Source organism: Aulonocara sp. 'chitande type north' Nkhata Bay, linkage group LG10 (genome assembly GCF_057382095.1).
Source record: "Aulonocara sp. 'chitande type north' Nkhata Bay isolate Kocher_YH1m ecotype deep benthic linkage group LG10, A_spYH_male_GT1.1, whole genome shotgun sequence".
In the NCBI taxonomy this organism is placed as follows: Eukaryota; Metazoa; Chordata; class Actinopteri; order Cichliformes; family Cichlidae; genus Aulonocara; species Aulonocara sp. 'chitande type north' Nkhata Bay.
In genome coordinates this window covers 20,144,496-20,170,783 of record NC_141353.1, presented here as the reverse complement: position 1 = coordinate 20,170,783, position 26,288 = coordinate 20,144,496, and the positions used below count along the sequence as shown (strand labels likewise).

General features: G+C 43.6%; 4 protein-coding genes across 4 annotated transcripts; 2 read left to right on the top strand and 2 right to left on the bottom strand.

The window, feature by feature from the left end:
* Positions 1-4,459: 4,459 nt before the first annotated feature.
* On the bottom strand, positions 4,460-5,458 carry LOC147320751 (olfactory receptor 1E16-like). The gene has a single exon (XM_086307498.1). It carries the CDS (start codon positions 5,423-5,425, stop codon positions 4,460-4,462), a length of 966 nt encoding a protein of 321 aa, XP_086163624.1. The 5' UTR covers positions 5,426-5,458.
* A 4,784-nt stretch (positions 5,459-10,242) lies between these two features.
* On the bottom strand, positions 10,243-11,211 carry LOC147320750 (olfactory receptor 1C1-like). Its single transcript, XM_086307497.1, has one exon. The coding sequence runs from the start codon at positions 11,209-11,211 to the stop codon at positions 10,243-10,245; it is 969 nt and encodes a 322-aa protein (XP_086163623.1).
* Positions 11,212-16,614: 5,403 nt separating this feature from the next.
* Positions 16,615-18,957, top strand: LOC147320749 (uncharacterized). Its single transcript, XM_086307496.1, has one exon. It carries the CDS (start codon positions 16,721-16,723, stop codon positions 18,278-18,280), a length of 1,560 nt encoding a protein of 519 aa, XP_086163622.1. The 5' UTR covers positions 16,615-16,720; the 3' UTR covers positions 18,281-18,957.
* Positions 18,958-19,220: 263 nt separating this feature from the next.
* Positions 19,221-23,988, top strand: LOC147320748 (uncharacterized). The gene is made up of 4 exons (XM_086307355.1): positions 19,221-19,390; positions 19,521-19,803; positions 19,940-20,133; positions 23,571-23,988. Exons 1-4 carry the CDS (start codon positions 19,260-19,262, stop codon positions 23,986-23,988), a joined length of 1,026 nt encoding a protein of 341 aa, XP_086163481.1. The 5' UTR covers positions 19,221-19,259.
* Positions 23,989-26,288: the final 2,300 nt, after the last annotated feature.

Genomic DNA, 26,288 nt, shown 5'->3' with positions numbered 1-26,288 from the left:
ATATAGGGCCTTGGAGGTGGGCATGTTTTACAGCATCCAGAGGATGGTCGGTGTATTCCAACCCACCTCTGGCGCTGGTGCCCTACCCTCAATTTTAAATGCATATAGACACTGAGGGTTTTCGGGAGGAGCCGTGCTGCTCTCTGATAGGAAGCAGGAACCACGCTCTCCTGTGTTTTAAATGCACTTTAGAACAGCACACAGCAACACTACATATGAGTGGGCGGAGGGAGGTTTGGGGTCTTCACTCACCCTGGTTCTGTTAGCCGTCAGGGCTGGGGGGCTGGGAGGAGGTGCTGGCCGTCAGATTGGGTTTTGGGATGCGGGGCCTCCCTGCTACTGCAGAGAAGGAGGTGGTCCGCTTGCCTCCATCCCAGAGAGAAGGGTTACATCTCCTGGGTCTAGGTGCGGCTTGGCCCTCTGGGGGCGGGGGTACCTGGACCTAGGTTATAGAGTATGTTTGGGGAGTGTGACTGTCTGTGCAGTGTCTATTTGTGTCTGTCTACACGTTGGGTGAGTGCCGAGTATTTGGTTGTGTATATGGGGGTGGGAATGCACGTTTGTGTCCGCGTGCGCCTGTTCGTCTGTGTCTATATGTCAGGTTGGGTCTTAGACTCCACCTCTCTGGGTACATCTCAGGCCCTCCAAAGTACGGAGGCCTATCTCCCCTCACCACACTCCCTGCCGGTGGCTGATGCCCTCAGACGTTGGTGTGTTGGTGGTTCTTGTCGACTGGGGCTGGGCGCTCATGTATGTACCGGCTCACTCCTGGTGGCCGATTGGCAGGGCCGGGCGCCTGTGGCCCGGTTGGGCCCCTTCTGGGGGGTGGGGTGCCCTCAGGCCTCTGGGCCTGAAGCTCGGTCCTCTCTGGCACAGCTGGCTGCCGGCAGAGCCCGTGGGCACGCCACTGAAACCCCCTCTGGCCTCTGCTCCGTAGCTGCTGGGTGACCTCTCGTTTGGAGCTCTACTCAGCTCTTCCCAGGAGGGTGGCACGGTTCCCCCCCTTTGGTGGTCCTCCTCGAGTCCTCGTACTCTGGGGCCTCTGGATGTCTGGGGCCTGGATCTCCTCCATACCTGCTTCATACCCTGGGGGACGGGGCTATGGCTCCCCACACTCCCTAGCAGATCGTTACATGGAGAAACCTTTGGAATACAAGCATGCTGATCCACACAGGTGTGCACACAGGTGTACACACGGGTGTTCACAGACGCGGACTACACCTTTCTTGGCTGCTGCCTCAAAGCACATTGTGCGCTGTCTATCTTGCGTGCTGCACAATAGCGTTTAATATTTCGTATCTACTGTTAGCTAGTTTATTGTGATGGTGCTGTATTTATTATGTTGCTCTTTTTTTGTTTGCTTTCTCTTCTGTTTTTTTTTCTCCATACAGGTGATCCAGGTGCTTTGTTTGTTTTTCTTTCTTTCTTCCCCACTTTCTCACCGTCTCTTCTCCCCTCTGTTTTTATTTCTCTCCCTCTCTTTCTTTCATTCTTTCTCCCTGTCCTATCCCCCAGTCATGTCTGTCCCGTTTGTAGCAACCAAAAATAAAATAAAATAAGTACATACAGTGGGGCAAAAAAGTATTGTGTGTGCAAACCTGGTAAAGACCTATAGTAAACGTTTGACCTCTGTTATTGCCAACAAAGGTTATGTTACAAAGTATTGAGTTGTATTTTTGTTATTGACCAAATACTTATTTTCCACCCTGATTTACGAATAAATTCTTTACAAATCCTACCATGTTGTCACGGCCGGGCGGATCACACACAGTAATTCGGCGTGCCCGTGTGGCGTGCTGGCTAGACCCAAGCGCGGCGAAGGCTAGCGGTGGGTTTGGAGCAGACACGTAGTTATTCTAGTAATGACCAGTGCACGAAGCGTGGCTTCGGAACTGTCGTTACAGACAGAGAGCGAGCGGAGCCGGGAAGAGAAAAAGGATTGAAAGGGATTGTCACTCACAATTGCTGAATCAGGCGGAGACTGACGTCGGCAGAGTTTCGGAGCTCCTGACAAGAAGATACTGATGTCTGAGCGGCGAACAGGTGGGTGGCGTCTCTCTTTTAACCCCGGCCCCGTGATCAGCTGATCACAGCCGATCACCGGCTGACACATGTGGATTCATGGATTTTTTTTTCACATTCTGTCTCTCACAGTTGAAGTGTACCTCTGGTGCAAATTACTGACCTCTGTCATCATTTTAGGTGGGGGAACTTGCACAATCAGTGGCTGACTAAATACTTTTTTGCCCCACTGTAATTATAATAAAGGTCAATCAAATGGACCAATATGGCAAGGCTATGATGATCCACTTGGTAAAATAAATCCGCTTGGCATCTTTCTTGGCCTTAAGACAACAATTCTGATGGCTAAAGATCCAAACTGAACAACAAAAAAATAAAAAATAATCCCCTGATCTAACCCTCTACTGCATGACTTTTTAATTTTGGGGAAAAAAAATATTTCTCCCTATTTTGGGGGAGCTTTAGGGTCCCTAATAATATATCAATCATAAAATTTGACACCCTGCCAGATATTGGTTTGTTGCTTCAAGGCAACACTGTGCAACAAGGGTAGTAAAATGCCAAGTTATTCTATAATAAGTTGTATTAGTACAACAAGGATGAACAAATAAATAAACAACAAATAAACAATGTAAACATTTCACAAAACAATAAAACACCAAAATACATCCAACATTTGACCCTAACCCCATGCACGTGCGCACACACACACACACATGCACACACACACGCGCGTTGTGTTCCCATCACTTTTGGGGACATTACATTAACTTACATTAATTTCCTGGAGACTTATCCTAACTCTACCCATCACAAGTCCCTGCCTGAACCTTACCCTAACCCTGACTCAAGCCTTCACCCTAAAATTGAATGATTTACCTTGCAATTTGTCATAAAGTAGGCGAGACCTCACAATATGAGTATGTAAACAAATTTGTGTCCCCACAACAATAAGTAATACATGACCACACACACTGATACCCACACAGCAATATTGGTATGGCAGGGATCTGGCCCACACAATGTGCTTACACATGGCCCATATACTGCAATGAATAACGGCCCTTTGGTGGCCTAGACCTTGTTTGCCAGAGGTGGCCCACGCATTGACCAGCACAAGGCCAGTTTCAGACACCCTGGTCGTCCTGTGCTGGCCCATGTGTGGATTACCTCTGGCAAACCTGATCTGGGCCACCAAAGGGCCATTATTCATTGCGGTATGTGGGCCATCTGTAGGTGGTGTGCAGCCACGGGCCAGTTGTAGACACACTGCTGGCCCTGTGCTGGCCCAGAACGGTTTCAGCTCTGGCCCTAGATGTCAGCATAATGTGTACCTTAATCAAGCCATGCAATAACAGCCTGTGCCAGAACATGCAAAACAGTGCAAAAGTAACATGCCGAAACTCTGTTCAGACAGTGAATGGACTGATTTTTATGTAGCGCTTTTCTACTCTCCCAGATTACTCAAAGTGCCGGTTTGATACCAGATCCTGGCCAGACCTGCTTGCTATGTGGGCACTAACACACACACAGACACAGTTACTTTACCAACTGACCCCTGAGCTCCTAAGTGTCTCTCAAACCTCATTCAGGGATCCACTCCTCTACTTCACTGTTACTCCCTGAAAGCTCACTGTCCTCACTTTCTGAGGACAGAAAGTGCACATTCCCTTGGTTTCCTTGCATAAAAAGTTTTTGTTTGGAAAAAAAAAAGTTGTTTTTTTTTGAAGGGCCACTGTAAGGCATGAAAATGTGGTTTGTTGCCTCAGGGCAACGCTATGCAGTAGAGGGTTCTAATGTCACTATCAAGTAAAAATTTCAACTCTTCTCCAATGTTTTGATTCTACAAAAGTAATCACATCACTTAACTTTCCACCTTATAAACACCAGCACTACCATTGCAAGCATTTTACATGCTGATATTTGGCTTTCAGTCAAAGCAGTGTTTGCCTTTGTGCTGCCTCACAGAGAGACAAGCTGGCACAGCGAATTTATTAGAAATCGTGGATATGAAAAAGTAAAAAAAAAAAGCATATATGTTTTGCTTTCTTCACTAAAAAAAAACCTCCTAGAAGAAAATTAGACCAAGATAAAATAATTGCATTCTGTTTTGAAATGATTATCAACACAGAGACAAAAAAATAGGTGAGACATTCAATGATTTTTTAGATACTATTGCTTTTTAAACACCCCATAATCACCTTGATCACAAATAATACGTGCATCCTAACAGACTTTTTGTGTTATCGTTGATTACATTTTGTTTAAGAAATAATCTCCATTCCTATGAAATTACTTGTTCTTTTATTGCAAACAGTCTTAACTCATAATGACATTAGACAATTCTACTTTAAATTCTATTTCAAAGGACAGATTTCAAAGAAACACAAACATACACAATATATAGTGCAAACAAATGCTCACATCACTGCTAGTATTAAATTGTTATTTTGGATTTTCCTCGCCTTTTTAATAACCTTTTTAAAGATTCTTTTATTTCTTGTGTTTGCAGAACATAAATTATTGGGTTCAACATGGGAGGGAAGACCGAAGTCAAAGACAGGTTTATGATCCTAGCATTTGGTTGTATTTTTTCCATCAAAGTAAACGTAGTTAACAGTGGAATAAAATAGATTGCCACTAATGAAAGATGGCCAATGCATGTTTTAAAAGCCTTGAGTCCTTCTTGAAGTGTGGCCACTTTAACCAGCGTATAGCCAATATAAAGGTAACTTAACAGGATAAAAGCTAGAGGAAGCCAAAATATAATCACTGGGTACAAGCAAGCAATGACATAGCTGGGGAAATGGTCATTGCAAGCGAGTCGGTATATCTGACCATGGTCACAAAAATAACTATTAATAACCACAGATTTACAGAAAGAAAGTCTTGTAAGTAGTCCAACTGAAATTAATACAGCAATAATAGTAAAAACCCAAAGTGAGGCAATCAAAGAAAACATGAACCTGTGGGTCACCTTTACTTGATAGTGGAGTGGAAAGATGATGGCCACCATTCTGTCATACGAGAGTGCCACCAGATTAAATGACTGCAGTGACAGACAAGTGTAGCAAAAAAACAGGAATGTTAAACAATCGTTGTAGGGGATATAGTAGTGCCCAAACAGAAAGATGTCAAGAACCTTTGGCACCAGGGCAGTGTTACCAAACAGGTCCACAAATGCAAGGTTAAAAACTGCAATATACTTTGGAGTTCTCAGATTATGATCCAAGTATATTACAGCCATCACAACTGTGTTTCCCACCACAGAAACAATATAAACAAAAAATAGAAAGACATAATATAATGTTATGTTTGGGATTCCAGTTAAACCACCTATAATGAAAAATGCAGGATGTACAAAAGTTATATTTTTTCCAAGAGCTGAGTTGGATAACTCCATTGCAAAGATGCCTACAGCACAGTGGTGTCCACACAGATGCCTCTCCTTTGCGCTAGTATCATGACTCTATACTCTTATGTAGATGGAGGAAAGCACCTTACTCTCAGGGGGAAGAGCTCTGTTTATGTTTACCTGTTTTCAAAGAGGATGCTAAAGAGAAGCTGTCTTCTTCTGGATATCTGGTAAATAATGTGTTTAAATGCATTTAAATCATTAAATGTGAAGTTTATTTCAGTACATCTGAATGCAATCATGTTAAAAATATACACAGAACCGTCAATGCATTTTTTATATTTCATGTTGCAATTGGATGGATGATGTTTCAACTAGTTTACTGTTTTTATATGAGCAATTAGTGTAAGAAATAAACAGCAGTCAGGAAAGTGTGAAAAGATACACTTTATTATCACATCAGTCTATAACGTGGCACAACTACGACTTTGAAGTTTTGATAGAAATATTGTGATGAACACTAATATTTTTTTTTTTTTAATTTCCCCACTCGCCCATGTGGGCAGACTTTTAGCCTTCAATCTCAGGTTCTCTACCAGAGGCCTTGGAGGTTGAGGGTCTTTGCTGTCCCTAGGACTGTATTCTTCTGGACAGAGATCTCAGATGTCATTTCAGAATCAGAATCAGAATCAGAAAGGGTTTTATTGACAAATGTTGAGCAGGTTTACAACATTAGGAAATTGCTGCGGTGCTTCAGTGCAAACATACTGTCATAAATTACGCTTAGACATGAAAATAAAAATAAGAATAAGAATTAAAAGTGCTAAGTAGATAGATATATACATGAGTGCAGGTGGTGATCAGTGCCAAACATGGAATGATGCAGTGAACACAGCGTAGGGTCATGTGTTAGTGGTGGGAACAGTCATACGGTTATTATACACAGAACCGTCAATGCATTTTTTATATTTCATGTTGCAATTGGATGGATCTCCTCCTAGGATCTCCTTTTCTTTCTCAGGTTTCTGCTGCCTGAGATATTCACTAAGCACATAGTCAGTTGAATCTTTGTTGTTTCAAATAACAAAGATAGCTGGATAGTGGTTCTGACATTCATTAGTCCTCGGCCTCCTTCCTTCCACTTAGCGTGCAATCTCATGGTGCTGGACCTGGCGTGAAACCCTCCATTTGTCGCAAGGAGATTTCTTTTCTTGATGTCAGTGGATTCCATTTCCTCTTCTGGCTAGCTTATTATCCCAGCAGGGTATCTATTAACTGGCAGGGCATAGATGTTGATTGTCCCATTCTTGCTCTTCTCATTCAGCTGACTCTTCAGGACTTGCCCGTCACTATGCAGGTATTTGCCAGTTGCAGCTTTCCTGGTGATCTTGTTTCGGTTCCCATTTGCCTGTGGGATTCCAAGACACTCATAACTATTCTCGATGTCTCCAATGTTGCCTTCTGGTTGTGCAATTTAGCGACCGTTGTCCCAATGGCCCCATGGTTATGGTTTGTTACCATCCAACCATGCTTCTCCAGTCCCAATGACGCTCATACAACATAACAGAGGTTAAAGAGGTATTTATAATCCTAGCATTTGAAGGTACTATATATAAATAAATATACATATACTAAGGAGGAAATCGATTTATTTTAATTAAAGATGACCTGTGCAGGTTTTAAAGCCTTCATTCTTCTCTATATGTATAAATTATTAAGAAAGAATGGCCAGTACTTAAACTATGTAAGATGCACAAAGGATATATTTTTCTGAACAGCTGAGTTTAAAAAAAAGAAAACATAAAAACTTTTTTTGTGTTAATCTTCTATAAAATCAAAGCCCTGTATTCTTTGTTCAGGCAAGCTTTGTTTAGTGAAGACTGGATCCACATAGATGCAACACTGTTCTGTCACTTACAGCAGCTGCCTGTTCCCCGGCATCTTCAAATCAGGTAATCTAAGCTTTATGCAGAGAATTTAGTGAATAGTGGTCACTAGGGCTGGGTATCGTCACTGATTTCTAGAATCGATTCAATTCCGATTCACAAGGTCCCGAATCGATTCGATCCACGATTCGATTTAATTCGATTCGATTCGATTCGATTTGAATCTGGGAAATTTTGACAGTCAGAAATATTATAATTCAGATCAGTACATTTACATATTTTTGTATCTATAAAAAGGAAGCTGACACACGCAAGACTTTATCAAAGGTGTAAGCGTCACAGCAGATGCCTTTGTGTCAAAGTAGCTGAGGATAAAACACAGAAAAACATGAAGGCGATTTTCCTGGCCTGGGATTTTATAAAAATATTCTGCAGTACATCAAAAACGAAAGAAAACCATTAATCAGCATATGAACATTACCTCTGAAGTTACAGGGGTTTTATTAGAGACACGGCGTTTTGCATTTTGCATAATTTTAAAAAGTTTACATTTGTTCAGTATTGAACAGCAGAAATTAGGTTTTCTTTTCGGAAGTATATAAAACGAAAAAAAACGTAGGCCGACAGCGCTGTAAACAACGGTAGACTTGTGCCTAACAAGCAAGTGAATAATGAAGTACAGAGAGAGAGAAAGGGGTGGGAGGGAGAGAGAGAGAGAGAGAGAGAGAGAGAGCAAAACAGTAAAAGTCAGAGTGAATTCATGACGATGTTTATGTGAAGCGTAGTTTGGATCTTCTTTTGCTGCTGGTTCGGTCAATATTGTTTTGGAGAGACATCAAACTAACAGCTTTAGAATCAGCGCGTAAAGGGCGTGAACACAAAGCGCGGACCTGCCGACAGATCAGAATCAGCGAACTGTCGGCTTTCAGCCCCGACTGTGAGAAATGCGACATCTAACTGATTCTGATCCGCGGGTTGCGCTGTGTGTCTAAGTCTTTGTGCAGAATCCGTGTTCCTGCTCTCATTTACTGTCTTAGCTGTTTGGTGGTTGTTGAAAGTTTGTGAGATTTCACCAGAGATTCTGGCATTTCGGGCAAAATAAATTTATATTAAAAAATCGATTCAGGATTTTACCCAAATTGTCACTAGGTGTAAATGTCCAAATGAATGTGAGTGTGAATGGTTGTTTGTCCCTGTGTGTTAGCCTTGCGACAGACTGGCGACCTGTCCAGGGTGTACCCTGCCTCTCGCCCTATGACAGCTGGGATAGGCTCCAGCGCCCCCCGCGACCCTGAAAAGGATAAGCGGAAGTGAATGGATGGATGGATGGATGGATTCAGGATTTTAATGAATCGATTTTACGTTATCCAAGCCAGAATCGATTTTAATCGATAAATCGATTATAAGAACCCACCCCTAGTGGTCACTAAGTAATGGCTGAGCTTGCTTGACATTTCTAGCTTTCTTTCAGTTTGGTCAGATCTTCACATTTTATTAAAAAATCGGTCAGACTTTTGTTAAAATGGTATTTGCAGTAATATATATACATTTTCATGACAGACAAAGGCAGGAGTACATGCTGAAATATTCTTAGATCAAACAATAAATAAATGTCTTTAGCAAGTTACTTTTAGTTTCAGTGTGAACTCCGATAAAACAAAGTATAGAAGAGAAAATATGTTTCTCTACATACCTGTTTCAAAAAAGTATACTTTAAACCAGTGGTTCCCAAACTTTTTTTGCTAGGCCCCACACCGAAAATGGAGATTTTTTAAAACTCATTTTTTTCCGTTTATGTGTGGACGAGGAATACAGAGTGTCACGCAACGTCAAAGGTATGTGCCTTTTTTCACGTCACGGTGTGCGCCACGTTTACATGAGATAAATTGCAGAATGGGAGATAAAGACAAAATACTGTTACTGTTAATCTTACTATCTTCTGGTTTTACACGCTTACATATACACACGCAGTTACTGTCCCTCCATTTAGAAAGGCAGAGGCGTCACGGTGTGATTATTTTACTGTAGTTGGTTTTTTTCATGTGTAATAATATTCAACATTGCTATTAATTCATTTTTCAAAAAACGCCTCTCTGTGCAAAATGGGTTTAAAAACATAAACAACTGTAGGATACTGTTTGTCTGTGATTTGAACAGCCCAGCGCGTGCTCCCGACACAAGGAAAACCAATTCTGCAGGGGAGACCTACCTCGGCACTTGTGCAGGTGAAACCAAAAAGAAGATATGCTTCACCATATTTTCTAGTCTTTGGCTTAGAATGAAGTTGGTTTGGAAACATATTCAGCTATGCTTCATCTCCTGCTTTGCGTTTCTGTGGGCGCCCCGTGCTAGCAGTGTCCAACCGTTTTGTCCCCCCCCCGCAATGGCTCTGCGCCCCCCCCCCCCCCCTCCTAGGGGGTGGGCCCCACACTTTGGGAAGGTCTGCTTTAAATAATGGTTCATTATGTTCTAAAATGGCGACACTTACATTTAACCCAAGATTATTACAAAAAGTTCATAAATCACAACATAAAACTCTAATAATTTTTCCTGATGTACGTATAATGCATTGATATTAGAAAGATGCCCCAAATATCAAGCCTTTAGTATTCTTTCTAGAAAAACAAAATTCATTTTTCCCTTTTAATTTCTTTAATGAAAAACATTAAAAAAAACCCCAAACAAACTTCATATGCACAGCAGCTAGCTTTTGATTGTGGAAAGGTATAATGAAGAAAGGTTAGTCCTGCTGCTACTTTTTTCATTGGATACAGTTGCAATAATTTCTACATGTTAAGGGAAGGAATTACCCCTGCAGAATTCAATTAAGAAACATTCAAATAAAATATTAATTTACTTATTTTAGGATTTCCCACTTTAATTTTCAAATGGTTGTCCTTTTTAGTGTCATGGTTATATGTTACATTTTACAAATTACACACTGAATTATAAATGTTTTGCTACATGCGTTTCATTAAACTACAGCACTCTGTGTGATATTTGTATTTTAGCTTTTAACAACTTTTTCAAAGATTTTTTTATTTCTGCAGTTTGAAAGACATAGATTATTGGGTTTAACATGGGAGGCGTGACACTGGCTAAAGATAGGTTTACAATCCTTGCATTTGGATGCATTGTACTCCCAAAACTATAAACAACTAAAATAGGAATGAAATATATTGCCACTAATGAAAGGTGACCTGTACAGGTTTTCAAAGCCTTCACTCTTTCCTTACATGTAGAAATTCTTGACAAAGAATAACCTATACAGCAGTAACTTCCCAGGATAAATATCAGAGGAAGCCATAGAACAAAAGCTCTTGACCAAGCAGAAATTGTTTTGTTAGGGGTAACATCATTGCAGCTAAGCCGATATATAGGGCCATGGTCACAATAATAGCTATTAATAACCACAGATTCACAAAAATATAGTCTTGTGAGAAGGCCAACTGCAGTTCCTGTTAGAGCAATAGCAAGAAGCCAGAAAAAAGCAATCAAAGACAGAATGATTTTGTGGCTCGCTCTCATTTGATAGTGCAACGGGTACATGATAGCCATGATTCTGTCAAAGGACAGAACGACCAGATTAAAAGCTTGCATTGAAATTAAAGTGAAGCAGAAAAACATGAATGTCAAGCAGTTGTTGTAAGAAATATAATGATGGTTAAACAGAGAAATGTCAAGAACCTTTGGCACCAAAGCAGAGTTACTTAACAGGTCTGTAAATGCAAGATTAAAAACTGCAATATATTTAGGACTTCTTAATGTATGGTCAAAAATGATTATAAGCATCACAGCTGTGTTTCCCACCACTGAAAAAATGTAAATGAAACACAGAAAGACAAAGTAATACCTAATATTAGGTATGCCAACAAATCCACTTATTATAAAATTTGCTGGTTGCACAAAAGTGGTGTTTTTCTCAGCAGCTGAGTTTAAAAAATCCATTTCAAGACGTTTTTGTCGTCTTCTTTTTTTTCCAATTCAGCCAAGCTTTCTTTAGTGAAGCCTGCCTCTGAATAGAAGGAGAACAGCTTTGTGTTTTGTTCCTTATAGCAGCTATCTGTTCCCTTGTGGAAGTAACAGGGTGATTAAGGCTGAATACAGAAAGGCTAGGCAATAGGGGTAACTTAATAAGGGTCAAGCTTGTCTGACTATAGCAGAAAGTTTCTCAATTTCCTTACAGAAAAAAAACTCATATATAACTGCTAAAAAGTCCACAACAGTTATGATTAAAAACACAATATTACAGTTTTTCTCAAATGCTAAAACACAAAAGCCAATCCTCTAAACCAAATGACCAGTTGTCTAAACACATTTAGTAAATCTAGCCATCATTTACCAATATCATAAACACATGTCACATGAAGACACAATTCACAGAACACAATCCTCCGTTGTCATAAATCTAAACACATCTTTCCTTTAGTGATGTGTCCTGTGTGTCGAAACATCGAATATTGGTCGTGTCCAAATTCATGGGCTGCATCCTCCTGAGGTCGCATTTGTAGACCGATTACGTCACAGCGACGCGCCGAAGGCTGTCCAAATTCGTAGACTCCTCCGAATGCAGCTGACAAATGCGTCCTCCTTTTCCCCGAATTTGAAGGATGGGTCGGGTGTGTCCTTCGTGGCCTACCATATCCCAGAATTCATAGCGCGGCCCAGCCAAACTCCAGTTTCCAACAATGGCGGCCGCTACTAAGTTTTAAAATTACTCTTACTAATCTTTCTGGGTCACAAAATAAACCTTTAACATATTTTCAGGCGAGAAAGTACCTGTGTAAACATCAAATATCTGCTCGGTTTATCAAGATATCGCATATTTGCAAAAGTGCTTCGACGTTTTCGGAGACGTCTGCTACCAACCAGCTCGATAGCTAGTCGGGAGCTCGAGGGTCACTGAGGCCGCCGAGAACGGCACAACTCCCGGTACATCATTTTCAGATCACCACGGACTTTCGCTACTCGGGTTAAACATAATATATAAGTCACTTAGACAACCTAAAAATGTTATTGTTTGGCTTTTTTCAGTGTTTTATTTGTTCGTGAGTAAATCGGTTTGGCTGAGATTAAAGTTATTAGATTAGATTAGATAAAATAAAAGTTTATTAATCCCCCGGGTGGGTTCCTCCTTGGTTTTTACACAGCTGAATAAACATCAAACAGAAAACTGATTAAACAGAAGTATGAGACGGTCGAGAATTTACGCCAGTGTCCTGTTATATTTTAGATAGCAAGGAGCAGACGGCTGAGTTTATTAAACTCCACCGAGACAGCGGTGACGCTAATCAGAAGACTAGACCGTCCAATTTCACAGCCGTTTACTCCCGCCGTACCCGACCTTCTGAGGACCCGGCCCACGTAGACCACGAAGGCTGGGTCCTCAGGAGGATGCAGCCCATGAATTTGGACACGACCCGTGTGTCGGGTAATCTCGGGGGCGTTTTTGTGAAGCGCGTATCGAGGCTTGCTTTGATTACGTATGCAGTGACGTTCGAGGCCTCGCGGGCAGTCCGTACCACGTGACTGATTCAGGGACTGGTTCACCGATTCGCGCCAGATTCGAAATAAAATGGGCAGAAAAACACAGCTGATTTTCCCATCACACTGTGTTGTGGAATTGGATTACGTACGTGTTACAGCAATATTTGAACACAATGAACACACCTGGCGTCATTCATTACACACAACGACTCAAAATTGAAGACACCTGTTGCTAATGCTGTGACCACATGTATAAAAGCAAGTTCAGAGTGCACAGTATGCTGAAGATTCCAGACAAACACAATGGATGTAGGTAGAGTCAGGGGAAGAGGAATTCGATGCAGAGGAGGGAGAAGAGCTGGTCCTGGAAGAAGAGGAGCAGGCCAACGAGGAAGAGGAGTTCAAATGAGAGTAGGAAGAGAAGCAGGCCAGTAGCACTCACTCCCATCATCACTAAGTGCTTAGAGCAGCTGGTCCTAGCACACTTCAAATCCTGTCTCCCCCCCACCCTGGACCCCCACCAATTCGCATACCGCCAGAACAGGAGCACAGAGGATGCAGTCTCCATCGCACGGCACTCTGTCCTCTCACACCTGGACAACAACAATACCTACGCCAGAATGCTGTTTATAGACTTCAGTTCAGCGTTCAATACAATCCACCCCTCACAACTGATCAGGAAACTGACAGACCTGGGCATCAGTTCCCTCATCTGCAAATGGTTACTGGACTTCCTGACCAACCGCCCCCAACATGTCCGGCTGGATAACCACTGCTCATCTACCATCACAATGAACACCGGTGTACCACAAGGCTGTGTGATGAGCCCTTTCCTCTACTCCCTCTTCACCCACGACTGCAGACCTGCTGATGGTTCCAACACCATCATTAAGTTTGCAGATGACACCACGGTGATTGGCCTCATCAGTGACAACGATGAGGCCGCCTACAGGGAGGAGGTGGATCGTCTGGCTGAGTGGTGCGACACAAACAACCTGCTGCTTAACACCGAGAAGACCAATGAGCTTATTGTGGACTACAGGAGGAATGCTGACCCACATCCACCCATCCACATTAAGGGGACGGCTGTGGCGCATGTGAGCAGCTTCAAGTTCCTGGGAGTCCACATCTCCGAGGATCTCACCTGGACGACCAACTGCTCCAAGCTGGTCAAGAAGGCTCACCAGCGCCTCTTCTTCTTGAGGACTCTGAGGAAGAATCACCTGTCCTCAGACATCCTGGTGAACTTCTATCGCTGCACCATCGAGAGCATCCTGACCAACTGTATAACAGTCTGGTACGGGAACTGCTCTGCCTCGGACCGGAAGGCGTTACAGAGGGTCGTGAAAACTGCCCAGCGCATCGCCGGAGCACCACTTCCTGCCACAAAAGACATCTACAGGAAGCGGTGTCTGAAAAGGGCTGGGAAAATCATCAGAGACCCCAGTCACCCATCACATGGACTCTTCACCCTCCTGCCCTCTGGGAGGCGCTACAGGAGCCACCGGACTAAGACCACCAGGTACTGGAACAGCTTCTTCCCCACAGCTGTCAGACTCCTGAACTCTGCCTCCTGACATCTGACCCACGTTAAACTCATGGACTGAACATACACACACCCACAATGGACAACTGTACCCTCAAACACACAATAATAACATGGACTGAACCACCACTCACAACCACTAGCACTTTATATAGCCTCTGTAGAAATTATCCACACCCTCACTTATCTTAACTGCACTACTGTATAGCTCTGTGTAAATAATCATTCTGTACATACGATAATTTTTAACCCTATGATAGGTTTGTAGCTTGTACCTATCCGCTGGAACGTTAAAGACAATACAATTACACTGCAAAGCAAGACACAAGTAGGCAAAGTTCTTCATGTTACTCGTGCACGGGAGAGAACCGGACAAACGCCGTTCCTTCGTCTGACCCCAGTTGCTCTCGTCCGTCCTCCCGTACCACTGTCCTTTTATTGAGGTTACATGAATATGCATAGGTTCATTAACATATGACATCTACATACAAACAAAGAGTACCTTGCCTGTGTGTGTGTGTGGTGGATGTGTTTGTGTGTGTGGTGGGTGTGTGTGTGTGTGGTGGGTGTGTGTGTGTGTGTGTGGTGGGTGTGTGTGTGTGTGTGTGTGTTGCTGATCAAAGGGTCAAACATCCTTGGTCAGGAAGAGGGTAGACTAGACCCCCCCCCCCGGTGAGGAAGTCCAGCAGTTCATCTAAACAGAAAAGCACTTAGACTAGAACAGACGTAGCTACGTTAATCCTACCATAAAACAATTAAGACAAGATGCAACCTCTTCCCATGCTCCCAGGATGTAGGTGTGCATTCTATTTATGGAATACACACCAAGCCTCTGTAGCCTGTTAAAGATCACACAACTTATCACTACACAATTGATTATACACCTCTAAGCATCTATGGTTAAATATTTCTAAGCATAAATAACAATCAACAATACAAACTCTAACACCCTACAACTGTTTACAACTTGCATAGTTCCCATTTCTGTATAACTGTATATCTCAGATTTCTGTAAAGTTATTTATTTCATATTCTGTATAGTTTTTCATATTTATATCCTGTTCATATCCTGTGCATAGCTTGTACTCACTACAGCCTGTACATACGTATAGTTATAGAATATTCACAACATACTTCATACCATGTACATTATAACATACCATAATAGACCCATTTCTGTAATATACTTACATATCTATATTATTGCTAATATATATTGTAATATATCTGTTACAGGAAAAATGATTCTATGTTTCTTTACAAACTGGCTAAAACACGGTGCAGTTCTGACAAACGACTTAATGATGTGTTATGGCAAGCCAGTGTTGCCAAAATCTCTCCACAAAATGGCGGCGTTAGTGACTCATGGCTGTACGCATTTGTCATCGGGGGGAATGACCTGTATTGTCAACTCTCATTTCTACACTGTAAATTTTGAAACTTCAGCAAAACAATTTGTCAGAACATGCATGACGTGTCAAAAATATAATGCTCAGGGTAACCTGCGAGTAAAAAGAGGCCGCTTTCCCACTCCACCTCACCCTTTTCACACAATTCATATGGATTTTATTGAGCTAAGCGAATGTCAAGGGTCGAAATATGCCCTAGTGGTCATAGACGTGTTCTCAAAGTGGCCAGAAATTTACCCAGTGAAAAAGGCAGATGCAATTTCAGTAGCAAAGTGCCTGTGCAATCACTTCATACCCACATATGGCATCCCAGCTTTGATACGATCAGACAACGGCACTCATTTTGTAAATGATGTCATCACTAAGGTCTCTGAAGCACTCGGTTTCAGCATAAAACACCATTGTGCATATCACCCTCAGAGCGCAGGCCTTGTAGAGAGAACTAACGGCACTATAAAACAAAGGCTCAGGAAATGCATCGCAGAAACAGGAAGGCCGTGGCCTGAATGTTTGGGTTTAGTGAAAATGTGGATGCGCTTAACGCAAGGCTCCCATAAACTAACTCCATTTGAAATTATTCATGGTAGGCCGTTCCCACTGCCCAGCACCAGTCAACCAATAGACAAATCAATCAGAGAAAACACATTAGCAGAATGGATGTCTAAGCTGTTAGAAAACAAGGAGATCATTGTACATAATCAACAACCTGATGATGTTTCTCCAGTGTCTTGCAGATTACAGCCCGGTGACTGGGTTCTGATCAAGGTGCTCCAAAGGAAAAACTGGAGCGCACCCAGGTGGGAGGGACCACATCAGGTTCTCCTCACCACGCCCACCGCTTGCAAAATTGCGGAACGACCATCCTGGATCCATCAGAGTCACTGCAGGCGAGTAAGTGAAGCCATCTAAACTCAGTCGACACAGGCTCGCCCAACTGTTGTGATCTCGCCCGGTGGAGGGAACAGCCTTTCTGGCCGGGGGGTCTACTCACGACAGGAGGGTGTGTCCTGTTGTCATGAGGTGGTGGCTCCTAATAACTGCAGCGGCCCTGACCCTGGCCGGGCTCCTCATCTTTGCTTCCGTGAGGGACAACAAGTCACGCTATATGAAGAAAAGGCAGACACTGTATGACAAAGGAAAGTACACCAAGTTTCCCCATGGCTACGCCACTAACTTCTGGTGGCAGTTTATGAACACTACAGCTCACTTGAATAATAAAACTGACTGCTATGCATGTACCCATATGCCCCTATCCTCACAGACATCTGGCCTGTGGCCATACAGCATACCTGAAGATCGCAGTTGGTGCCTGTTGGGCCTGGCAACACATCCAGGCTACGGTACTCTTTGGTCCAAGGCCAACTACAGCATCCCAGCAAAAGCAACCTGGAGGTCATCATCACCCACAAATGTGAACTGTTCCGGACAGACCTACCTACTGACCTGGCCCCAAGTCTCAGACCCACTGCCTGATGTAATTCTACTGAACAAACTGAACGCATCACAACTGCCAGTATGTGTGATGAACAATGGATCGCGGGCAGTGGGGGAGCTGCCTACACACCTATGTAAGTACATATACACTTTCTGCCCACCAAGGAACGAGAGGAAGTGTATGACCTGTTCAATCAACGACACCTGTGCCAGTAACACGACGCTGATGAGCCTCAACTGTCGCTCCGACTACAGCTACCGAATGCCACTACAAACAAAGACTCAGTACCAGACAGGATGTGCACGGACGGCACCCAGCAGTAGAGGAACCAGAGTTTTGGCTGACTGGTACTTCCTATGTGGCAATAAGGCTTATCTGTCACTCCCTGAAGGTTGGGGGGGTCTGTGCGCCCTGGTGCAATTATCAGATCACGTCTTCTTCATGCAAAGTGTTGCACATCACCCAAGCAGCCGACAGAGACGTGAAGTGGACATCGCCTCACCCAATTCTTTCGGCATTACAGTGGACACTGGAGTGCCGGGAGAGTTTCGCATCTGGGGAGGAGGAGTGAAATTCTTACAGAGCTTGATCCCCGGCATTGGAGTTGCCGAGGTGCGGGATCACGTGGAAATCAACCGCTATGCTCTGCTACGACACATCAACTTAACTAAAACCCTGGGAACGGCCTTAGCAGGAGAACAGAAGGCCATCAGAACGATGGTGCTGCAGAACAGACTGACACTAGACCTGCTAACAGCATCACAAGGAGGAGTTTGCAAGCTGATCGGGGAGACATGTTGCACTTTTATCCCTGATGGATACGAAGCTGGAGGAGACATTTATGAAGCTTTGCAGAATTTGACCGTTCTGCAACAATATCTCACTGACCACACACCTGGAGCAGCTACAGCACAAGGCTGGCTGGACTGGCTGTTCGGCGGTTCATGGCTGGCTGCTGTAGCAAAACAGTTTGTCCTTCTAGGTCTCATCATGATAGCACTGCTCATATTAGTGTTGTGTGTGTTGCCATGTCTAAGAGTAATGATTTCAAAGATGATAACAACTACAATGACTGCTTATGTTGCCGTGCCTCAAGAAGAACAGCATCCCGTTGCAATTCTGTTAGAGGAGAACTTGTAATAGCTGCTAATAAATGACGTGGTGATTAAAAATGACTTGTCAAGTGATCATGCACTGATTAACACATTAGTAGTTTATACAGGTACAACATAAGGTTTTCTTATTCTTTTATTTTCTTTTATTTTTTGTAGTTTTAGTTTTATTATTTTTCTTCATTATTACTTTTATACTTTCTTTTACTGTATTTTCCTTAATTCTTTTATTCTTTTATTTGTTTCATTCTTTAGCCCACATGATTTACATTTCTGCTATGCTGACATTTTGACAATTAAAAAATTGCTAAAGATACTTAATAAATAACCTTTACAGACAATTGTTGTATACATTTAAAATAAGTTAAAACAGGAGGGAATATGTTACAGGAAAAATGATTCTATCTTTCTTTACCTTCTTTTAAATGTACAAAGATGCCCTTTGTCTATGGTTAGATTAGTTTAGAATTATCCTTTTAGACTTTCCCAGCAGACATATTGTTTTGGGACATATTGTTTTAGATTGTTTTATCTCTCACAGCTTTCTCCCAGCTCTCTGCTGACGAGAGCTGGGAGTTGTTTATTTTATCTGTTTATTATTTTCTTATCCTGTTCTCACTGTCTCTCCTATAAAAAGTGCCAAGCCTCTGTTCATGGTGTGAGTTGTTCTCAGCAGCTCACCCGTGTTCACGTTAAAGCATAAAAAGTAACCTTGTCTCATTGTGTCTTTATTTCTCCTGGGTTTTTTACAGAGTTTTCCCCCAACAATATCTATATCACTAAAGCACTTCTGGATGGATGCAAACTGCATTTCGTTGCCCTGTACCTGTGCATGTGCAATGACAATAAAGTTGAATTCTATTCTATTCTATTCTATTCAATGAGGAAGAGGAGTTCAAATGAGAGGAGGAAGAGGAGCAGGCCAACGAGGAAGAGGAGGCCAACATGGGAGAGGAGAAGGTCCAGGAGGGAGAGCAAGACAACCTCGCACCATCATTACGGACGAGATGCGAGCAACAGTCATTGACCATGTCATTGTCCATGGCATGACAATGGCTGAAGCAGGACTAAGAGTCCGTCCAAACCTGAGTAGGTTCACCGTGGCCACCATTATCAGGGCATTCAGACAACACAACAGGTATTGTACTCGATTGCTTTCTTTGTCACAAAACAGTTTTACAAACCTGTGAAAGTAGTCTATTGGTTTCAAATCAGTTGTGACTGTATTGTAACACATGTCAATTGACAACACATGTTTTTTTCTTTAGAGTTGAAAGAATGCCACATAGAGGTGGGAGGGTTGCCATATTTACAGCAGCACAAGAAACCCTCATTGTGGATATGGTTTGTGGGAACAACCTCATCAGACTCCCTGACATCAGAGACAAAGTCATTGCCGATAATGTCAACTTTGAGAGCATTGACGATGTCAGCTTGGCCACAATAGACCGAGTTCTCCGGTGCAAAAAGACGCAGATGAAACAGGTCTATAGGGTTCCCTTTAAGGGCAACACTGCGCGACACAAAGACCTATGTTACGAGTATGTGCAAGTAAGTATACATCCATGGTCACAGTGCAGTTAGTGGACATACTGTGTTGCTCAGTGGCCTACATTACTTCTGGACAATACTGTGCTACCTGATTGACTGTTGTTCTGAACACCTGTGCCCTTTCACATTTTCACAGAGGATATTACAGTTGGATGCGATGACCAGACCTCATGAGTACCTCTTCCTGGATGAGGCTGGCTTCAACCTGCAGAAACGAAGGCAAAGAGGCCATAACATCATTGGCCAAAGAGCCATCACTGAGGTCCCTGGCCAATGGGGGGGTAATATTACCCTTTGTGCGGCCATGGGTTCTGAGGGGCTTGTCCACCGGTATGCTGTCCTTGGGTCTTACAACATCAAACGTCTCCTTACCTTCCTAGAGGAGCTAAAAGGCATCCTCCTGGACTGCCAACAACACCATCCTGGGCCCGCACATCACATTTATGTGATCATTTGGGACAATGTCCGCTTCCACAGAACAAACCAAATCAGAGAGGTTCACCACCAACAGTGACCACTTTTTAAACGTCTGTCTGCCACCCTACTCCCCTTTCCTGAACCCTATAGAGGAGTTCTTCTCATCGTGGAGATGGAAGGTTTATGACAGACAACCATACACAAGAGAGAACCTCCTAAGGACAAGGGAGCTGGCCTGTGTTGACATCCCAGCGGAGGCCTTCCAAGGATGGATTCGCCATTCCAGGGCGTTTTTCCCGCGGTGCCTGGCAAGAGACAATATAGCCTGCGATGTGGCCCGATGCAGCTCAGCGACATGATGCCACACAGTGATTGTGGTGTGTGTGTGGTGTGAATAACGTAAATAAAAAAAACTTCACACCCTGATCATGTTTTCACGAGTGCTGTTGTGTGCAATAGATTCTGTTTTTGCATTGGGTACATACATGCAGGATTTTCTATAGATTTATACTCTTCATATGAAACTCACAAAAAGATCTACGACGATCCGTTACTGTATGGTTTCTAAAAATATGCATTCACAGTTATGAAACAAAGAACTTTCTCACAAATTGAGCATTGTGTTTTCAATTGTTTTGCTGTAGTGTTTAATGATGTGTATAGTGTTTACATTTTTGAAAGCTTCGAGCTGCTCTTTTGGTGTGAAAGTTTGAGTTTTGCAGTGGGAAGGTGTGGTTGTGTTTATGTAGCTTTATAAAAGGGTGTTGTGTTTAGACATAGGGGAACATGGTGGAAACGTTTGTGAAATGTGTTTTAGCATTTGAGAAAAACTGTAACTTCTAGTGCATTGTTTAGGTCCCACTCGCAAATGCATAGTTCAGATGGTCCAAACAGTCCTATATCAAAGAAAAAAAGAAACCAGAAACTGCACCATGTTTAGTCAAAGTGAGAACTGAACAAGAAATAACCTAATGATTTTTAACTCATTGTAAACTATAAAGCTTGACAACCCATTCACATGAAACATATACAAATACATCTTCATTTGGAGGCACATAGAAGCGTACATCATAGTATTCTACCTAAAATCACTGGCTTATTCCAAATGCCTTGTGTGGCCCCCTGCTTGGTCTGACTGAGCAGAACAAAAGAACTTCCTGTTTGCCGTCCAAAGCAAATAAAGCAAATATAGTTCCCTTACAGATCTTTCATGGTATCACAGTCCTGGGTCCGTGACCCAGTGTTTATGTATTCAGACAGTTTGAATCTGGTTTAAGTAATATTCTTTGTGGTTTTCTGTTTTATGATATATTTGCACTTTCTGGTCTTTAGGTTGTTTCCATGACTCCCCTGTGTTCCACGTTCCATGTTTGCCAGCCTTGTGTGTTTAAGTCTCGTCTTCTCATTCAGTGTTCCCTTTCTGTGGCCCAATCAGTTGTGTTCCCATGTCTGTTTCTCCCCCAGTCCCAGTGTCAAGCCTGCATGTCTTAATCTTTGTCTCCATGGTTATCGTACGTCCTGTTTTATTTTGACAGTCTCTCATCCACTGTTTAGTATGTTCAGCTTTGCTTCGACCCCGTCTTGTTATGTCTGATTAGTTCCAGCTGTGTTCCCTCCTGTTTCCCATACTCTCATTACCCTGTGCTTATTTTAGCCCTTTGTCTTGCTCTGCTTGTTGTCCGTGTTGCTGTGTGTTTCCCTGTGCTCCTCATGTTCCTGGCTGCTCCTAGTCCTCTGTTCTCATTTCTTAATTCCATGTTTCTAGTTTAGGTTTTGTTTTCTTGTTTGTAGCGTTCAAGTTTTTTGTACAGCAATAAAGCTGCCTCTTGTACTTTATCCCTTCGATTTTTGAGTCTTGCATTCGGCTCCTACTCCTGCCTGCCACACAGCTATCCATGACAGAACGACACGACCACAACATGAACTCAGCGGACTCAAATCACCCCGGGAGGGACAGAGATCTGGTCCACTTCTAGAGTCTTGTGAGGCACATTGCCCACACCTCGGGGCATTCATGGACTGTCAGTTGGCATCTTCTGGAAGAACCCTCATCTGCGGCAGGTTAAATTACTCTGGACCACCGAAGGTATCCTTTCCTGCATCTACTGGGAGCTCAGCCGAGCCGTCTCAGACTTCTGTGTCAGCTGGGAGCTCAGCTGAGCCGACCCAGCCTATTGCAGACTCCACACTGTCGCCTGAGCCTGCAGGTTTCCATCTGCCTGAGCCTGAGGAACACCCATCATCTGTTCACAAATTTAAACTCTAGGGTCCCTGTTTGCCCGAATCTGGGAAGCATCTGGAAGAGGCTGTGTGCCACGCGCAGCCCCCTGTGCCCCTGCACTGCCCCAGCCAGCTAAGTCTCCACAACAATTGGTACTGTTTCCACAAAAGGTCTCTACACCATACTGTCCTGCTCCACCAGAGCCAGAGGTCTGTACTCTGCCCGGTGCTCACTGCATTACCAGGTCCTGAGTAGGGATGGGTATCGTTTAGGTTTTATCCGATACCGGTGCCAAACCGGTACTTTTGAAATGGTGCCGGTGCTTAAACGGTGCTCGAACCGGTGCTTAAAGAATGGAAAACATAAACTTTGTCCTAAAACCTCTTATGTTTAGCTGGGGGGGGGGGGGGGTTGTAAAAAGATAAAGTTAGCCTTTTCTGCAGCTATAGGGCACATATGGTATCACTCTATCAAACAAGAAGACATCCGCATGTAACTATGACGATGTTTGCTAGTTCACCTTACATGCATTAATTTAATAACATGGTTAGCCTACTCAACATAAATTACACACGAACAACATTAAGCTACTCATCCAGAGAAGACCGTCTGCTGCTGCCTTTATCATCCGTCATCATTTCTGCTACACTGGCAGGGCTTGGGCCAGGACTCTCTTCTTCGGATTCTTGGGCGATGTTGCTAACTCCGGGTCCGATAACAGGCACCACTCCCGCAGTAGATGTGCCTGGTGCTCGGTCTTGCAGCAAGCTATCAAATGCAGTGCATTTCTCGGCTTTTAAAAAACGCTATGCATCGCCAGGTGTTTCATCAGATTCGAGGTGTTACCTCATTTGCACAGAATCACCTTAAAGCACTTGTTGCAGGCTGCTGAGTTTGCATCTTTTGCTGTGAAGTACAGCCAGACTTTTGACCGCTTCGCCTTGGGCATTTTTAATCTGTTTTGCTGCTCTAAAAGAACGTACATACCTGGGCCCGCCTACTATCCTTGGAAAGGTAAAATGATTGGCTAGAATCCAAACAATCCAAAGAATCGAAATGTGCGCTGCTTTTCGGTCTAGTTACTACCGTTTATGTCATAATGGCACCGGATACTGGTACCCATCCCTAGTCCTGACCCAGAGGTCTGGGCTCCACCCGAGTCGGTAGCCAATGCACTGCCAAGTCCTGCTTCGCCAAAACCCAGTCCTGCTCAATCAAGGGTCTCCATCCTCATCGATGTCAGCCTCCAGCAAAGCCACCTAAGGGTCTCTGTCAATGGCCATCTGCCAGGCCACAACAGTGCAGGCCATCTTCCAAGCCACCTTATAGTTTCCGTCTCTGTCTTCTCCATTGTCAGCCTCCGGTCCCGTGAGCTGAGGATCTTCGCCATCATTGTCAGCCTCCAGATCTGCTCCGTCTTCATCACTGGCCTCTCAGTCGGCCTCCCGGTGAGCCTCCTGATGTGCTCCATCTTTGTCACTGGCCTCCCGTTCAACCCCCTGAACTTTTTCATCTCTGCAGCTGGCCACACGGCCATGAATTGGTAGTGAATGTGTGGTGTGTTGGGTTCTGCGTACTAGTCATGACCAAAAGATTTTAGTCAGATTTCCTTCTGATTCTGCTTTAGTGCCACATATAGGACTCAATTATTGCGGACAAGTTGCTCTTTTAGTTGCAAGAAAATTCAGAGTCCTCGTTAATTGCAGTAGATAGTCAGACCCAATTTAGTCAGCAGGTCACAGCCCAGTAGGTTGAGTGGGCAATCTGGTGCATACAGAAACTGATGTTCAAATTTTGATCTCCACAAGTCACATCAAATGGTTTTGTGAAATACTGATATTGTGGTTCCCCTGAGTATCCAACTTTCAGTGAAGCTGTTGTGGGTCAGTCGTTTCATTGAGTTGATGGAGAAATGGCTGTCCCTGTGTCAGCTATCAACACAAGTGTCTCATTATCTATTGTGTAGTTCACCACTGGCTGGGGGTGGGTGGTATGGGCAGAAATCTGTGCCATCAGAAACTGAATTTGAATAAGTTAAATTTGAATTTGAATTGCTCAGATTGAATCTGAATTGTAACTTGAATAAATGCTTTTGAAAACTGAATTTGAATTAGTCTAATTTGAAATTGAATTTCTGGTTTGAAAATGATCATCACTAAATTGAAATTGCATTTTATATTTTGAAAATGAATTGATTTGCTTTGAAACGGCATTTTATCCTTTAAAAAGTCAGCTCTCGAATAATTTCAGTTTCACTTCTCACCATTCAGTTTCAGTTCTACAATTCAATTTCAGTTCCAAAATTCAGTTTTTTGGAACTTACATCCGGTTCCGGTTCAAGCGCAGATTAATAGAACTACGTTTTACTAGCGGACCGAAAGTGTTACTGACGGGAATCTACAGCGTCTTGAGCTGAATTAAGACTTCAGAAGTCATTCGTCATGTCGAATGACCAGCGGATAAATTCTCAGGTTGGTAATAAATGTATTACATGTATAAGAACAAGCGTCATGTTAACAAATGATAGCCGTAAGGTAACTTTTATGCTTATTGTAGCTGCTAGCTCAAAACGCTAATTTAGCGTAGTTTGCCCTGAATTCAGCTTTGACAAACAAATATGATCGACTGTTTCTAGAATTCCAAAGTTGTCATCTTGGACCCTCTCAGAGTACCCCCTCTGTATGCTTGCAGAGACCCCTACAGTAGGGAAACATGCAAAACGGTGCCCAAACCAAGACCTGTGCCCCCCAGCTATGTGGAGTCTTTCATAAACTGTTTATGCTGAGTCTGAGTCTGCAGAGGGTCCCGGTGATGTGGAAGACATCATGCCTCGTCCCTGTACCAAAGACGCCACGTCCCAGTGGCCCCCAGGATTACAGGCCCGTGGCACTGACCTCCCACATCATGAAGACCCTGGAAAGGCTCATCCTGGACCAGCTGCGACCCATAGTAAGACCACATCTGGATCCCCTTCAGTTCGCTTATCAGCCTCGTCTCGGAACTGAGGACGCCATCATCTACCTGCTCAATCGTGTCTACACCCATCTGGACCAGCCGGCAAGCACTGTGAGGGTCATGTTTTTTGACTTTTCCAGTGCTTTCAACACCATCAGGCCAACCCTCCTGGGTGATAAGTTAGCAGTGATGCAGGTGGATGCTTCTCTGGTGTCCTGGATTGTTGATTACCTGACAGGAAGACCACAATATGTACGTCTCCCACAGTGTGTGTCTGACAAGGTGATCAGCAACACAGGGGCACCACAGGGGACTGTCCTCTCCCCCTTCCTCTTCACCCTCTACACCACAGACTTCAGCCACTGCACAGAGACCTGCCATCTTCAGAAGTTTTCTGATGACTCTGCGGTGGTTGTGCTGCAGAAAAAGTGAGTGACTGTGTGCAGGAAGGGGACGGGGTTCTTGCTGTTGTTATTGTTTGGAGCTGGAGAGTGAGGACGCTCCTCGGGGTTAATGGCTTGTTTTCCTTTACCTATACAATAAATCGTGGTGAGATCAAAACCTCTGGTGCTTGAGAGCATATGTGAATGGTAAATGGTAAATGGCCTGTATTTGTATAGCGCTTTACTAGTCCCTAAGGACCCCAAAGCGCTTTACACATCCAGTCATCCACCCATCCACACACACATTCACACACTAGTGATGGCAAGCTACATTGTAGCCTCAGCCACCCTGGGGCGCACTGACAGTGGCGAGGCTGCCGGACACTGGCGCCACCGGGCCCTCTGACCACCACCAGTACGCAACGGGTCAAGGGTCTTGCCCAAGGACACAACGACCGAGACTGTTGGAGCCGGTGCTCGAACCGGCAACCTTCCGATTACAAGACAAA